The sequence below is a fragment of the Haliaeetus albicilla genome, chromosome 2 (assembly GCF_947461875.1).
Source record: "Haliaeetus albicilla chromosome 2, bHalAlb1.1, whole genome shotgun sequence".
NCBI lineage: Eukaryota > Metazoa > Chordata > Aves > Accipitriformes > Accipitridae > Haliaeetus > Haliaeetus albicilla.
Genome location: NC_091484.1, coordinates 71501021 through 71516199, shown reverse-complemented (window position 1 = coordinate 71516199; position 15179 = coordinate 71501021). Strand labels below are relative to the sequence as shown.

General features: G+C 39.7%; 1 protein-coding gene across 5 annotated transcripts in view; it reads left to right on the top strand.

The window, feature by feature from the left end:
- RBM33 (RNA binding motif protein 33) overlaps positions 1-15179 on the top strand; it is a 109810-nt gene that overhangs the window by 57860 nt on the left and 36771 nt on the right. For all 5 annotated transcript variants that reach the window (XM_069778199.1, XM_069778200.1, XM_069778201.1 and 2 more), the window contains exons 11-14: positions 3764-3926; positions 4826-5157; positions 6069-6317; positions 7199-7486. In XM_069778199.1, coding sequence (XP_069634300.1) covers positions 3764-3926; positions 4826-5157; positions 6069-6317; positions 7199-7486 — 1032 coding nt within the window. The remainder of the gene's footprint in view (positions 1-3763; positions 3927-4825; positions 5158-6068; positions 6318-7198; positions 7487-15179) is intronic.

Here is a 15179-nt window from a genome sequence, read left to right as displayed (position 1 = left end):
AAGTGGGGAATGAATTCCTTGTTTTGCTTTGGTTGTGCATGTGGCTTTTGCTTTACCCATTAAACTGTCTTTATCTCAGCCCACAAGTTTTCTCACTTTTACCCTGCTGATTCTCTCCCCCATCCCACTGTGAGGGACTTGAGTGAGCAGCTGTGCGGTGCTTGGTTGCTGCCTGGGGTTAAACCACAATAGGTACTGAAGGGAGCTTGAAATCAGTATTGCTTATATTTTTAACAGTAAAATATCTTGCTGGTTATTGGTTTCTGTAATTTTTCTGTAACTAAATTATAATATCTTTTTTTTTAAAGTGTGACCTTTCTTAGATCTAAAATAACCTTGTACTACTCAGTTCTAAAACTTAGCTAAATCTTATTTCATCAGGGTTTAGTTTCCTTATGATGGGAAATATAAAGCTCTTCTCAGTGTGTGTAGTACTACTAGACTTCTGTAGTTTGAACCAAGATGTTGTGCTGGTTGCCTGCCTCATTTTGAATCGTTTTGGTTGAAATTTTCCAAATATTTTCATTCCAAGACTGAAACAGTAGAAAAACATTGTTATGCCCAGATGAGTTATTTAGAATTTTTTTTATTGCTCAGTTTTTCAAGGAAGAAAATTTGAGTTTGGCTGCATTGAGGATGTTTCAGTACATGAGAGCTGTGTGAAATTCAGCAGGACTTTCCATGCATTTGCAGTGCAGGGCTGCTTTGGGATTAGGTCGATCTGGGCATAATAACAAGGGTACAGGTTGGCAGGAGAGGGAAAGCTGGTATGAAGAAGTGTTTATTTAAAATACAAGTAAAGGTTCTTTTTCAACCTGTGGTCTCATTTACTTCTCCTTCCCTGGCAGGAAAAAGAGAGAAAATTGCCTGGACTAAGTGTACAGGCGAGAAAGGTTGGGTAAATAGGAGCTCCTGGCTGGCTGTCAGAAGACAAGACCACCAGCTTGGAGTCAGGGAGCTGGGAAGCTGAATCCATCCTGGGATTAGGAACCAGCGGGCAGAGTGAAAGACATGATAGGGGTGAGAGAATGTATCTGAAGAACAAGCAGGACCAGAACAGGCTAATTCAACAAAGAATTAATATTGGGGAAGATGCTTGAGACTGGGTGACAAATTTGGTCATAGATGCAGAGATGCGTGCTTATTTTGTAGCCTAAGCCTGTATTTTGTAGCCTAACACTAAAACTGAAGTCTGGGAGTGAGGAGAGAGACTGATAAGGATCTGTTACCTTGACCAGGACAGAATACGTGGAGTTTGGAAGAAGCAGAGGAGACTGTGGTCACTGCAGTGCCATTTGGTGCTTGGAAACAAGCCTAGTCAGAACATTACTGCTGCCAAATATGTGATACTTATATTTTATTAGCCCAGGTTTCAGTAAGTTTCCATGTAATTTGTTTTTTGCTGGCTATTTTAGAAATAACTAAGATATAAGTAGGCATATGTTGTGTCTAGAGAAAAATACAGGGAGAATTTTCAGAGCTTCCAAGTCAAGCTCTCTGAAAATAGGAAAAAGGTTGTCTGTTGAGACCGCTTTCTCTCCCCAGCTGCGATATGCTCATGTGACTACATGCTGTAAATAAGATGCAAGATAAAACCCGTCTTGTGTGAAGCTGCCCTAATGAACTGCTTTCTCCCCTGCCTCTGTTGCAGTGACCTTATGCATTATCCAGTGATAAACTAATAACTAAATGGCTAAGTATCAGTTGGTTTGCTGGGTGCCTCCCTTGAGGCTGTGCAGCTTGTGGAAGCACTGTGTATTCTCTAGCATGGCTGTAAGAGCAGTGCTTTGAGAAATAGGCTTTTATCACCAAGGCTTCCAAGATCAGGGAATGCACTTAACCTGAGTTTGAAAGTACCTCTGGCAGCTCCTACGTGCGGTGATGGTAGAGGTGTGTTTTGGGAGCGAAGGGTCAGGTTCCTCAAGGTTTGTGTTCAGTTGCTGTTTTGGCAGGCAGCCAGCGCTGTCCTGCTCAACACGAGGGAAGGGCAATGCAGTTGAACAGCCTTGTTCAGCTAAACCTGAATGGATTTTGATGAGACAAATAAATGTCACTTTCTCCATCCCAAATAAATCCCTCTTCCTCCAACTGCTGCTGTTTGCAGACAGTCTGTGAAATTCAAAGGTGTTAGTCTCTTCCGAGGTGGCAAGAGTATTTTGTGTTGGTAACTGTTCACTTGGAGAAGTGTAGCAGCTCCTCCTACAAACAGTGTGTATGTTATGAGGACTGTCATGCTTGAGTGTAACATGATGTCTTTCCACTAAATGAAATACTCACGGGAGACTGGCTGACTAGGAAGGAGCACTGGCAATGAGATATAGAACCTTTAATCTCTAGGAATGATAAAGTATTTACAGTTGATGGCTGTATAATGACATAAAATAAGTAGTCACAGTCTTGCTTCCAAATAAGAGGTCATATAAACATATGCCCGTGTAGGTGTTTTCAAGAAGGCCACAGATTTAATAATGGCTGTGATCTTCAGTGCCTCTCATCTACTTGGTTGGGCCTTGCCAATCCCAGTTGTGTTGTGCTGGTAGAAGGGTATGAAGCAGCTTTGTCTCCTGCTACTTCATTAATAAGTAGACTTCAGTTTCCAGGGCAAATACCCATTTTTGCTGTGTGGGAAATTCTTTTCCTAAAATGCTAGTATTTTTGCAGTACAAATAGGGTAGATGAAACTGTGCGTACTGTTGGTGAGGGTAGCTCAATAGATAAATGATAAGCTACTGCAGCTTAGTTGTTTGGTCCTTTGCTGATGACCATATTTCAGTCTAGCAGGGAGTGCTTGGTCTGAAATGTGTTTTGAAAAGCATGTCTTCAGCAATGGCGGGTTTTAAGCTTTAAGGTGAGCATCAGATGTAGACAGAACAGATGGCACCACTGATTTCAGAATCTGTATAAAGAGGGAAAAAAAAAGAAGGTTCTTAGATTTTCATTACTTATTTGATTTATTCACACATAATAAGGAGATGCTTGTGAATATAATGATTGATGTGAAGCAAAGCTGCTTTCGTTTATCAGAGATTGCCAATGTATTTTGTCAACTTTTGATATAAAAGAAAAAAATGATAGCGTTAATTACTCAATTAAGTGTGTCTTCTGCAAAGTTCTGCTTTTGGATTAACATCCTGCTTTGTGCAGTATGTAAAGGCTCACTTTACATTTAAAAAAAGAAAACCAAAACCACCTTACTGGAGGAAAGATAATTTTGCACTCTTTCTTATAATGCTTCAGATGCGAGGTTGTGAATAGACAGAAGTATCGCTCTACTGTTACTTCTTTTTGAAAGATGACTTCTTTAATTTTCTGGATGCCATAAATTGTCCTTCCCCCCCTCCCCCCTTTTTTTAAGTAAAGCTGTTTCACTTCTCCAGCTTACGTTGTACTAAATTGGTGGTGAAGAATGGCATGGTTTAAGAAGATAAATGTCAGGAATGTCTTCTAAAGTAGACATTCAGATTTTTTTGGATTAATGGGAAAGAAGGTCAATAATTGCATGGATTTCAATAAGCTTGAGAAGAAATGGCATTCCTGTGGTGCTAGTGATTATTAAAACATTGTGAATTCATTTCAAGGTACTGTGCTGGGGTTTAATATCTCTTCCATTGTGAAAGAATGACTCAGTAAGAGCTGCCGACTTGTACAGACGATAGGAGATAAATCATAAAGCAATTGTATTTGTAAGAGGAAAAAAGTTATAGCAGACAACAGATAAATTCCTGGGTGTTAGCCTTAACCTTAGTTCTGCCTTATTAAATAGGGCCCTCCAGACTTTCAACAGCATACGCCTGGACCAGTTCCTACCAACTTCTCCCAAGCCCCAAGGCTGCCAATTCAGGACCAGTGGAGAGGGCCACCACCACCGCCACCACCGCTCCCACCTCCACCTCCTCAGGAAAGAGATCCTTTCTTCTTAGCGGCAGGTAAGCATTTTTATTTCCATTAACATACAAAATCCACTTTTTGTAAAATGGCTATGCAGTGTCAGTGTGTATCGTATGACATGAAGTGTTCGGAAGAACGTGAAGGCCGCAAGATCCTGTTTGATGTAGCCAGGCTAGTACATCCCAAAAATTCCAGTGGTCTGGTATCTTTTTACTTTTTTGATGTAAATGTATGTCTCCATCTGTAACTACCATCAATCTGGATATTTATGCAGATACAAAATAAAATTAATATCTAAGTGATTGTTGCAATAAAGTTGTTTGTAACTTGTTACGTTTTAGATAACTAGTACTCTCCCTACGCTTTGGTTTCCACTAGTAACTTTTTAAACTGCCTGGACTATGTGTGTGCTGTAAAAAATCTGTTAAGGTTAGCTAAAATGATACAGCATAGCAAACAAAATAGATGGTAAGTGCATGTGTATGTATATATATAGGTACATGTATATACTGCATATGCATAGTATGCATGTATATAATGTATATGTTATAGACATTTTACACAAAATATGTAAAAAATTTGATAAATATCTGGTCAGCAAATGGTATCAACGTTCTATGAGTTCTTGTGTGGTTTAAACTATAATCCCTGGAATCCTTAATTGATTTCATTAAAGTAGAATTTCTAAAAGGTATTGCTAATTCCAGCAAAGTACCAGTTGTGCTAGTCTTTCAAGCATCAGTTTCTTTTATACACAAGTGGCAGAAGCAAGAAAAACATAACCTTGAGGGTAGCTCTTAAAAATTAAAACATCCCATACAATTTTGCTTTTTACAAATTTCAGGTTACTTTTCCAAATCAGAATGAGTTCTACATTTCGGGAATGTGTTTGTGTCCCTGGGAGCTTGTCGTTTAATTGCTTTCCTGATTCCCACAGATCCAAGGTTTCCAAGTCATCACTTGTTTGAGCAGCGAAGCCCCCCACCACCGCCACCTCCCCCACTTCTTAATAGTGCGCATCCTGTCCCTACCCAAAATCCGATGCCCTTCAGCCAGCCCGGGCCAGCATTTAATCAGCAGGGACAACAACCAGTATTTCCCCGAGAGCGGCCGGTACGGCCGAACATGCAGCCTCAAGGTCCTGTGGGGATTCTCCACTTCAACCAGCCGGGTTCGGCAAACCCGCGGCCGTTCATCCCTCCGAGGCAGCAGTTCCTGCAGGCTCCGGGACAGCCCTTCCTCGCCGCACACACGCAGCCCAGCATGCAGGTACGGGTCTGCAGCACCTACGAGGAACGCGTGACGCCTGGTAGGCTGATAGCAGTAGCGTAACTCAAGGGCCATTATTCGAGATTACAGGTATGAGGCAGATGGACCTGTAACGCTTTTTATTGCTTGCGCCTGAAGAGGCGATTCATTTTCGCCCCAGTTGCCAGCGCTAACGTATTTCCGATAGCGAGCTTGCAGCCCGGCCCTGGCTCCTTAACTTGCTTTAGTTCCGCAGAGGTAGGGAGAGGTGCCCCGGCCCCGGTGCCCCGGCCCCGGTGCCCCGGCCCCGGTGCCCCGGCCCCGGTGCCCCGGCCCCGGTGCCCCGGCCCCGGTGCCCCGGCCCCGGTGCCCCGGCCCCGGTGCCCCGGCTGGGGTCAGCGGCAGGGCGGGAGCGCCCTCTGCCGCTCAGCTGCGGAGCACGGCGGGGAGCCGGGGGCCTCCCGCAAACCAGGAGGAAGCCGAATTGCTGCTTCAAGTGGGTAAATGTTTTGGGAACCTGCAGGGTGGTGTGGAGGGCCCTGCATGTTCTGTGGGCTTTCTGCGGGATCTTTTCATGGTGTCTGTGCTTTGAACGTGGGGGAAATCCTGGAGGCTGGTGATGTTGGGGGGGGGGGATATAAAAAACCCCAACAAACAAACAAAAAAACAGTTTAAAAGTCATTAGAAGAGGGGGCAGAGGGCAGGAACCCTTGCATTCACCTTTTTTCACTTAAACTGTTGAATTACGCAGGTTTAAGTGTAGAACTACCTTGCACAGCTTCTGTTAGTCTGGTTTTTCACTCGGTATATTTCCAGTTCAGCCTGGTCCGTAGCTGCATACAGGTATTTTGAGGACTTGGGAGGCTGGAGCTACTTTTCAGGAGTTTATGACCTTGAAACTAAAAACAAATAATCTTTTTCTTCACATGAAGGGTCCCTTGCATCCTCCATTACAGCCTCAGCCACAACCTCAGCCTCAGCAGCACCATCACCAGCAGCAGCAGCAACACCATCACCAACAGCAGCAGCAGCAACACCATCATCATCTCCAAGGGCCACCACAGCCCTTGATGCCCATGAACCAGCCACAGTTCAGGCCTCACATGCAGGCCACGCAGCAGCAGCCAAATAACAACAGGATGCAGTGTCAGCCACGACAGGGTCCAATGAAGCCAAGGCATGTAAGTACCACATACATCAATGTTGCCTTGCGTGACTCTGGGGTTAGCAAGTGTTAACCAGTTAGCAGGTGTACCTGTTTGTGTTACACTGGGTAGCAGGCATGTAAGCCCAGGTTTCAAAACTCACCAGTGTGGTTTTTCAGTCCCATTTATTCCCTTCCTGCTCTGTCTGCTTCTTTCACCATTTCTTGCTCCTTTTCTGCCTTGATCATTTTATAACCTACATCTAAAAATAGCATGTGTACCTTTCCCTTTTTCTTTTCTCCTCCAATCTTCAGTGTTTTTCTTGATCTGGGTCCAATAAGAGATGATGCGGTTGCCCAAAAACTGGCAATAAAGGGGATTTGGAGGATAGGTTTGCTTAATAAGATTTTAAAACTGCTGGTAGCCTCTGATCATGTGGGAGCCAGTTCTCTGACATTGTCTTTCAATTTGAAGGCCTCTCTGTACCACTGCTAATAAGCTTTCTGGTTCAGATAGTACCACTCATGTCTTGTGAGTTTGCTTCTTTGCAGCATATTCTGTTGCTTGGTAGATTGTGGTAACACAACAGTCTGTAGCAGTGCTCAGGACAACATGGCTGTAGTTCAGAATAATTGCTTTGATTAGGAAAGTAAATCACACAGTGAAGCCAGTTTCTGAGAAAGAAGTGAAACAAGTGAGATTCAGTTTTGCTTTTAATTAAAAAAACAAAAAACAAACCACTGTTGTTTAAAATGTTCTCATTTCTATAATTTTTCTTCAATATGCATTGAAAATACTACAGCTCTTCAAAAAGCTTTTTTCCCCAAACTTAACTAAATCACGAAAATGTGAAACAGGCAACACTTTAGTCTGGTTTGTAGTGGAAGTCAGCAGTTTTGTTCCTTTCTGCTTTTCAGAATACACCATCACAAAATATTGTGAAGCGTCCGAATCAGCAGCTACAGTCAACTGCTCCAAGAAATAGTAACTTGCGTGAATTGCCAATAGCACCATCACATGCTATGGAAATGAGCAACAACAGGAGAACCTCTACCCCAGCTGCTCAGGTCAAACCCATTACCAGCACGATGTCTGCCACGAAGTCTGTAGCTGGTGTTGGAAACTCACAGGGCAGGCCTGAGATGAAAGCTAAAGCAATCACACCAGTGGGCCAAGCAAAATCAGAAGTAAAATCTGAACCAGAGGTAAGGCTTTTTTTTTAAAAAAAAAACCAAAACCAAATAAACAAACACAAAAAATCCAAACAAAAACCAAGAAAAAAACCCTCCCACCTTTTAGAAACTTTTCTAGTCTGACACACTTAATGTATTATTTACCCAGTATTTTTTGGTGCCACTAGAGGCCTCCCTTCTGAGTTGCACTTTTCTCTTTAATGGGATAGCAAAACCAGTCTCCATTGACAAAAAAAAGAAGTCTGGAAGGTTGGCAAGGCTGTGGTGAATCTGTTTTGCAGGAGGAGTCGTCACTTGTACTGTGAAAAGGCAGAGGCTGAGTAAAGGTCATCAATGACACAAGCCTCTGAAATACCCATTGTGCCCATTTTTTATTTCCAGGATTATGATCCCTTTTTTTTTTTTCAGGTAATCATGTTGTTCTAAGTCAGAAAGCTTCTTCTCTTCTATTTCCTATGATGCTGTATGACTCAAAAGAAAAGGAAAAAAGAAAAAACAAAGCTGTTTGGAGAGCTATCTTCTTCATGTTGTTTTCCTTTAGGCTGTTGAGTCTCCTCTAGGGCCTTGAGCACTCATGCAGGAGATTGCAGCTGCATCGTCCATGGAGCATCTTGCTCTTGAAGAAGAAAATCTCTCTTTTATGAAACCTTTTGGCAAGAGGGAAAATAGGAGATGCTCTTAAGTGTTCCATTTTGGAGAAAATGCTGTTTGCTCTGCTAGTACTCTGCACAATCAGAAAATGAGATGCCAGTGTTTTTGGCTCATGCAATGTGAACAGATGACCATTTCCATGCACAGATTCTCGTGGAAGCTAGAGAAGACTCTCCATGAGCACTGTTGGCTTGAGAGAGTGGGTAGGATTGCACTGATGGTGCTGTTGATCCTGAACATCAGGAGGTAACAGAGGAACATGACGGCTAAATGCACCCTGTATAATTTCTGAGTGTCAGGTTATTCTGAGCAGAACTGTAAATCTTTATAGTTTAGTTGACCATGAATCTTGTCTCGAGGACCAGGTTTTCTTCAACAACTGTTGAAAGCTTTAATTGTGATAATACTGTCTTCCCTTTAAGCTGCTCATGATTAGCTTTTCATCTTGTTCTTGAATTAGGGATGGTCATAACTAATTTTCACAAATGAGGCACAAAAGAAACCCATAGCTAGCAGTGCTTGACCTCCTGTGCACTTGCTTTTCAATGGAAATATTAAAAAAAAAATCCTTATTTCGGCTTTTCAGCTTTTAATTTTGATCTTTTTTGAAAAAATGACTTAAGTAATCACCTTCCCGTGAATTCAGTCTCTTGGAATAATGTAAGTCACAGAAAATGCAGTGCCTCTTAGAGAAGCCTCTGTCTTTCAGGTTGTTAGTAAGGTAAGTTTTGAAGCAAATCACCTACAGGCCTCCTCATCTAAAATATCTTAAAGTTCTTCCATAGTGTAATCATATGAAAATTAAGGCATTAATTCTGAAATATCCCTGGCAGTGTTTAGAAAAATGAATGAATTTTTTTTTCACTCCTCGTAATCAAATGAATTAAAAAAAACCCAAACACACACACACACCCCCCAAAACCCAACAAAAACAACAACAAAAAACCCCAACAAAAAAAATCAGAACAAAAAACCCCACTCCAAAGCAGTCATCTTGTTCTCTCCATTTTAAGTTTTATACATATCCTAACAAACCTGTAGTTATAACACTGACTAATCTTACTCGTCTGAATTCTTGGTATTTTACAAATAAAGCTTTCATTTTAATTCTATGTCAAAGCTATCTTTGAAAACAGTTTGATACCTGTTTTATGTAAGTTTTTGCAAAACAGGATAAAAAAAAGTTACCTTGGAAAAAATGATGTCTCCTAGTGTCTCCTGTTATTAACCGTAAAAGTAAAGCCTTTGTAGATACACTTGGCAAGCACTAGAAAAGTGTGTGAATGTGTGCATGCACAGAACACTTCTCCTTTCAAAGTGGACTTGAAATAGAGCCTTTTGCTACAAACAGTCCCTTTTCAGCAGTGCCACTGTGGTAGTCTTGTTCATTGACGCTTATTGTCACGTCTACAAACAGGATTGCTGCACTAGTTATGTTCATTTCCAAGCATTTGATTGTATTTTTAACTGTTGTTGTTATGTGGGTTATTACATTTCTCTCTTTCGGCAGATTGTAATGTTTTCCAGTCTTTTTTGTGTATTTTTCTTGGAATTAGCTAACTTTGTCATGTTCTTTTGCTTTCTATGAAGATGAGAAAGAGTTAAGTTCTGTCATCTTTTCTAGCTGTATTGCTCATAACTGAATTGGGCAGGTTATTTTGCAAGTGTCTTCAACTGGAAAATTATTAAGACTTTTCTTTGCATCCTTCTTCCTGAAGAGTCAGTGGCCATATTTACAAATGCCTTATCATTCAGGAAGCACCAAAAAATAGCAATATTGGCTATTAAAGGTTTTGCTCACCTTCAAAATAGATATTTGAAAGCTTTGCAACCTGAGTGACTAGAAGATTAAAAACTATATTTCTACTTTACTAATGGTATGCTTGTGTTCCTGTTCCTGTGAGGCCGAAAAATACTGACTTTATATGCCCCTGTTTAGAATAGCTGTTACTCTCCAAGATTTAAACTTTGCATATCCTCGGTTGGAAAGTATGGGTGATGACCGTTGGCATAATTCTGCTCATGTTGACGTCAGTTTAGGATAAGAGGAATTAAGGCAAGCTGAAGCATTTTTAAGTTTAAAGGAGGGGGAGCATATAGAAAGGTAATGTGAATCTCTTCAGAAGAAACGGATATTGGAGCTCAGAACAGGAGAGAAATTAGTAGACCACTACATAATCATAGGTGTACTGATATTACTACTTATATTGCAGTTAATGTCCTTGATATACTGAAAGAAAATCTTCACATTCCATTCTCCCAAAAGCAGCAAATTTTGAAGTTGGGTTCTTGAATGTTATGTTGCTGTCTTTTTTTAACAAGGCCCGCAATATGGAAAATAGTTGCTGCATTAAATTGTTAGACCAAATGTATCTAAATCTTTTCATCTTTTTGGAAATTAGCTACCTGAAACATTGTACATGTCTAAATTTGAGTTCTCTCCAGTTTAAATAGGCTTGATTTCAAAATTTTAATGATGGTGCCTCCTGTCTTGTGCTTAGAAAGTTCTTATCCCAGTCTTTTTCCAGTTGGAAGATCATAAGAGGGCAATGTGCTTCTCAGAGTAACCTGTAACCTTGTTCTTAATTCACTTCCTCTTTGTCCAAGATGTACAGTACCTGTGTTTTGTAGGATGACTCATACCTTCCTAGGGTTCAGGAGCTGATGTTGTCAGCAGTGTGAAGTGTGTGATGTGTATGTGGGTGCCTTTATTTAAGATGTTTTGTGGTTTTGAACACAAGCGCCAAATGATGCCATTTGGATCTGGCCTTACCTTTTATGAATACTTGTCATGAATTTTTGGACAAGCTATTCTAGCCTCTTTTGTTTCTACCATTACAACTGAAAAAAAATAAAGATTAAACCTGCTGAATAGGTTTGTGTTTATGCTACAGATAAAACCATTTTGAGTGCTTTGTCCTTGCACCCATTCTTCTGAGGGACACAAGTGAGCTTGGTTGCATGATTCCTTTTCTGTTCCTTGATAGCAAACCAGAACACTTATAGTATCTGGTTCTTATGACTCTGCATTTAGTTCTATTAACTAGTAAGAAGCCTGCAGACTTCTGAAAAGGTGTGTGGTTTTTTTTTTTTAATTAACTATATGGAAAGCAAGCTACTGATACAAGGACTTGCATTTCAGTAGAAAGTTTAATCCCTTGTTTTAGAGCATGTCTTTGCTGTCTTTTCCTCAGTCAACAGTGGCATTCTACGTTCTCCTGGAGAATGATGTAGGACTGCTGCTTCTCTTACTGCTGCTCTTCAGCTAGACTCAGAAAAGCAGTCTGTAACATTTTCCTTTGGCACTTTCCATCAAAGCTGCTTTGGACCTTAAGGCAGAAGAAAAACCTATAGCTAAGGTTTAGTGTTCCCTTTAAACAACAGTGAAATACATTGTGTTCAGGAACTGTTCCAAGATGGATGAGAATCGCTGCTTAAAAAAAACCCCAAACACCAACCTCCCCCCCCAAAACAAAAAACTCCCAAAACTCAACAAAGCAACCCCACCTCCACAAAACCAAGGGAAATGATTTGCATCTCTGACCCTTTGTACTCTGTAGCCTCCTGTAAAAGGAGGAGCTGTATACAATGTACCATTTCTTCATGTTGTGGAGTTTTCTACAGGAAAACAGTGAAGCATCAGTTGTTTGTCAAGAAAAAGATTGCTTTAAGTTTTTCTGCTGCTTCACCTGCAGATAATGCTGCTTTTGGCAGCAAACTTCCAAACACAAGCTGTGAACTTTAGGACAACTTTGAAGGATGTCTGCTTTCTCTGGGCAAAATGCTTGCATGTTTTGTTGTTGTTGTTGTTTGGTTTTTTTGTTTGGTTTTTTTTGGTTGGGGTTTTTTTTTTTTTGGCAGGGCTACTTGTTGGAGAAAACTGTACTGGGCTTATTGAGCTAATGGGATGAAAATCACTAGCAGTAGGCATTGTGTACTGTTTCTGACTTGACCTGATACACTGTCTTGCCTGTTCTGTATGATGAAGCTCCTTATTAAATACTGTAGGTAATTTATATATGCTATAGGTCATATATATATATATATATACACCCACACACACCCACGCTCTATAGTTTAGTCTATATAAGGTACTCTTAAAGCTGAGCAGCAAAGGATTTATCTGCCCCTGTTTTCATCCTAGTAAGAAGTTTGCTGCCATTCTGAATCTGTACTGTTGGGTCATTGCACAACTAATTTCAATTAAACCTGACTCCTAATGCAACTATTTTGTTAATCATCACAGGGCCTTTATATTGTTGGGCCTTTCTCTAGCTCCAAGGGTATTTTACTGAGAACTTAACAGTAGTAGCAGCTTGCTTATGAAGTTGAAGGATATAGGTCTACCTATAGCCCATTAACAGGCTGATCTGTAGTTGTCATAAAACCTCAAAACTCTTGACCCTTGATTTAAAAGCTGACCCTTTAAGAAGGGATGGACTTCATAGGATCATTACTAATTTTGTAAGTATGGAGTTGAGATTCTGAAAGGAAAATTTCAGATTATATTTGAGATCAAGTTGCCTGAAGATTCTACTAAGCATTCATCTAACTTAATATGTGTTTGTCAGTTGTCTTTTGTGTTTAATGCTAGTGTAGTTGAAATTGGTGTATCTGTCCATACTGCATGGACAAATTGGTCAGAGTCCCTCAGGATGTTCATTCCTTGTCTGCTGGCAAGACTCAGAGTGCCACAAAGTACACATCTTTCTGCTGCTATATGTAACCCTTGAGTTAGCGTTTTGAACTTACCACATTGTGGTATACAACTTCCAAGGCCTTCAGAACTTGTTAGATGATAAAATGAGCAGACAGGTCCCTGATAATAAAGGACAGCTGATAGAAGAGCTGGTCTCATGCAGACTCATACTGGTATTGACACTCTCAACTGAACATACAGGGGAAAAAAAAATACGCTGCTCCCTCCAAAGGTAAATTTGGTACTGGCTCACTGGCATCCATCAAACTTGTTTAGATAAAATGTAGAATATTCTGATCTAAAGCAAAGCAAGTGAATAAACTAATTTATTAAGTGAAACAAGTTTTCTGTTTGGACAATTTCAATAACTGAGATATTTACTGTCTCTGAAAATGACTGAAAATTTTATTCATGGCATCAGGATCTGCATAACAGCGCATCTTCTTCCTATCTGGAGCTTACCTGTATTTTTTTGTCCTATGCAAACTATATTTAAGGGTCTTATCCTTTTACTGTATTTCATAAAGGTTTTATTCTTTTTTTTTTTAAAAACTACAATCCAGCAGTTCCAATTTTCAATATAAAATGAAATATCTGAGTTTCCTCCTGTAGAAGTACATTCCTGTTGCCATCTATCAACAAAGACCTGTAATCTAGTTGTTACAGTGATTAGTCATTAATCACCACTATCGTAGTCCAAGAAGTACAGAGGAAGATCAGAACCTTTTGGTATGTGAAGCATTCTTAAAAAAAAGGCCAGTGTTAGACCTCATTCCTGAACTATAGCCCATATTTAAAAAGTAAATAAATACAACTTTTACAAATCCAGTTTTGTTGAAGTCTTACTTTAGCCATTGTTTAGGCTGGACTTCTAGTGTGAGACATACAGCTATATTTTAGTAACTGTGGGAATAATCCCTATCAATACATGCTCAGGGAAGAAGCAGTTACAGCTGAAGGAAACAAGCATTCAGGATTTGTGCATCTGGATTCTTTAAGTACAAAGATGACTCTATTGGGCTTTTATATCTGTGGTCCAGCTTTATGGTTGAATCTGTTCTGCTTTTTCTTCCCTTGGGTTGGGGAGGATTCTGGGGCATACCAGGAATAAAAGCACTTGAATTAAAAAAACAAGCAAACAAACAAACAAACAAACAAACAACCCTAAACAAAAATGTTGCACATTTGGGTTGTATATGTTAAAAAAAATGGCATTTGTGTTGAAAACAGTTTGCACCCAATTGCTGCAAGGTAAATAACTGTTTATCATGGATTCCCAGTTTTTGAGAAACATTTTAGCATTATTTATGTTGTGATTTACCAACATGCAAAGTATTGTTACTTTGAGAGCCTGTTTTTGTTAGGGGTGATTAGTATATCTTGAGTAGAATGCTGTGCTCATTACTATTTGTAAGCGGTGTCTACAAATCTCTAACTTAGTATTTCAAATGGTTGAAAAGAAAAAAATAATATAATGAAAAAGTATGCTTTGTAATTTTGAAAAATGCATGTGATTGTATCGCAAGAGCAATTTGATTTCTTTTCCAGGATGATGAGAATCTGCATTTCCTTGACTCTTGTCCATTTTTATACAACTTTTCATAAGAACCCATTCTGCCAAAGTTGAAGAATCTTTAGAAAGGTTATTTGATGGTGTGTAATACTTTCAGAAGGGCCCAGGGCTGGAATATTAAAGGCATTCTCTATATACCATTAATATTCCAACACTGCATTTGGCAACATTTTGATTCTGAAGAGAGTGCATGAGTTCAAGGTCAGAGAGATTGACTTGTGCTGTTCATTATAACCAATTATTGTGTGACAAATGAGTTTGAGATCAGGCTGAAAATTCAGTGAGAAAAATCAATAGTTCTAATCAGGGCCTTTCAGGTCATTTACCACCCTACCTTTTGTTACTTTGTCAGAAAAGAGCAAGATAAAACCTGTGTGACAGTGGGTTGCCTTCGTATTGTTACTTTCCATTTGAAACATATTTTGATATCTTGAATTATATTAATAGTTTAATTGGTTTTAGAAACTTCTAAATGAGTTCCAATTTGTAAAACTTCTTTTTTCTTTTTTTTTTCTTTTTTTTTTTTTTTAGTATTCTGATAAGATTTTTCAACTGGTATTAAAGCTTTTCTGTCTAGGAAGTAATATATCTAAGTCCTAAACCAGATTTGAGCTGTTTGTCTGTAATGAATAGCAAATAAACCTTACCAGCAGATATACTCCACTAATCGCCTTAGTTTGGTATCGAGGATAATTTAAAAAGCTCTTCAGAGAGTTATGGCTTTACAACATCTGAAACAACAATTTCATGTTGTTTTGGCCAAGCTGGGCATTTGTTCAGAA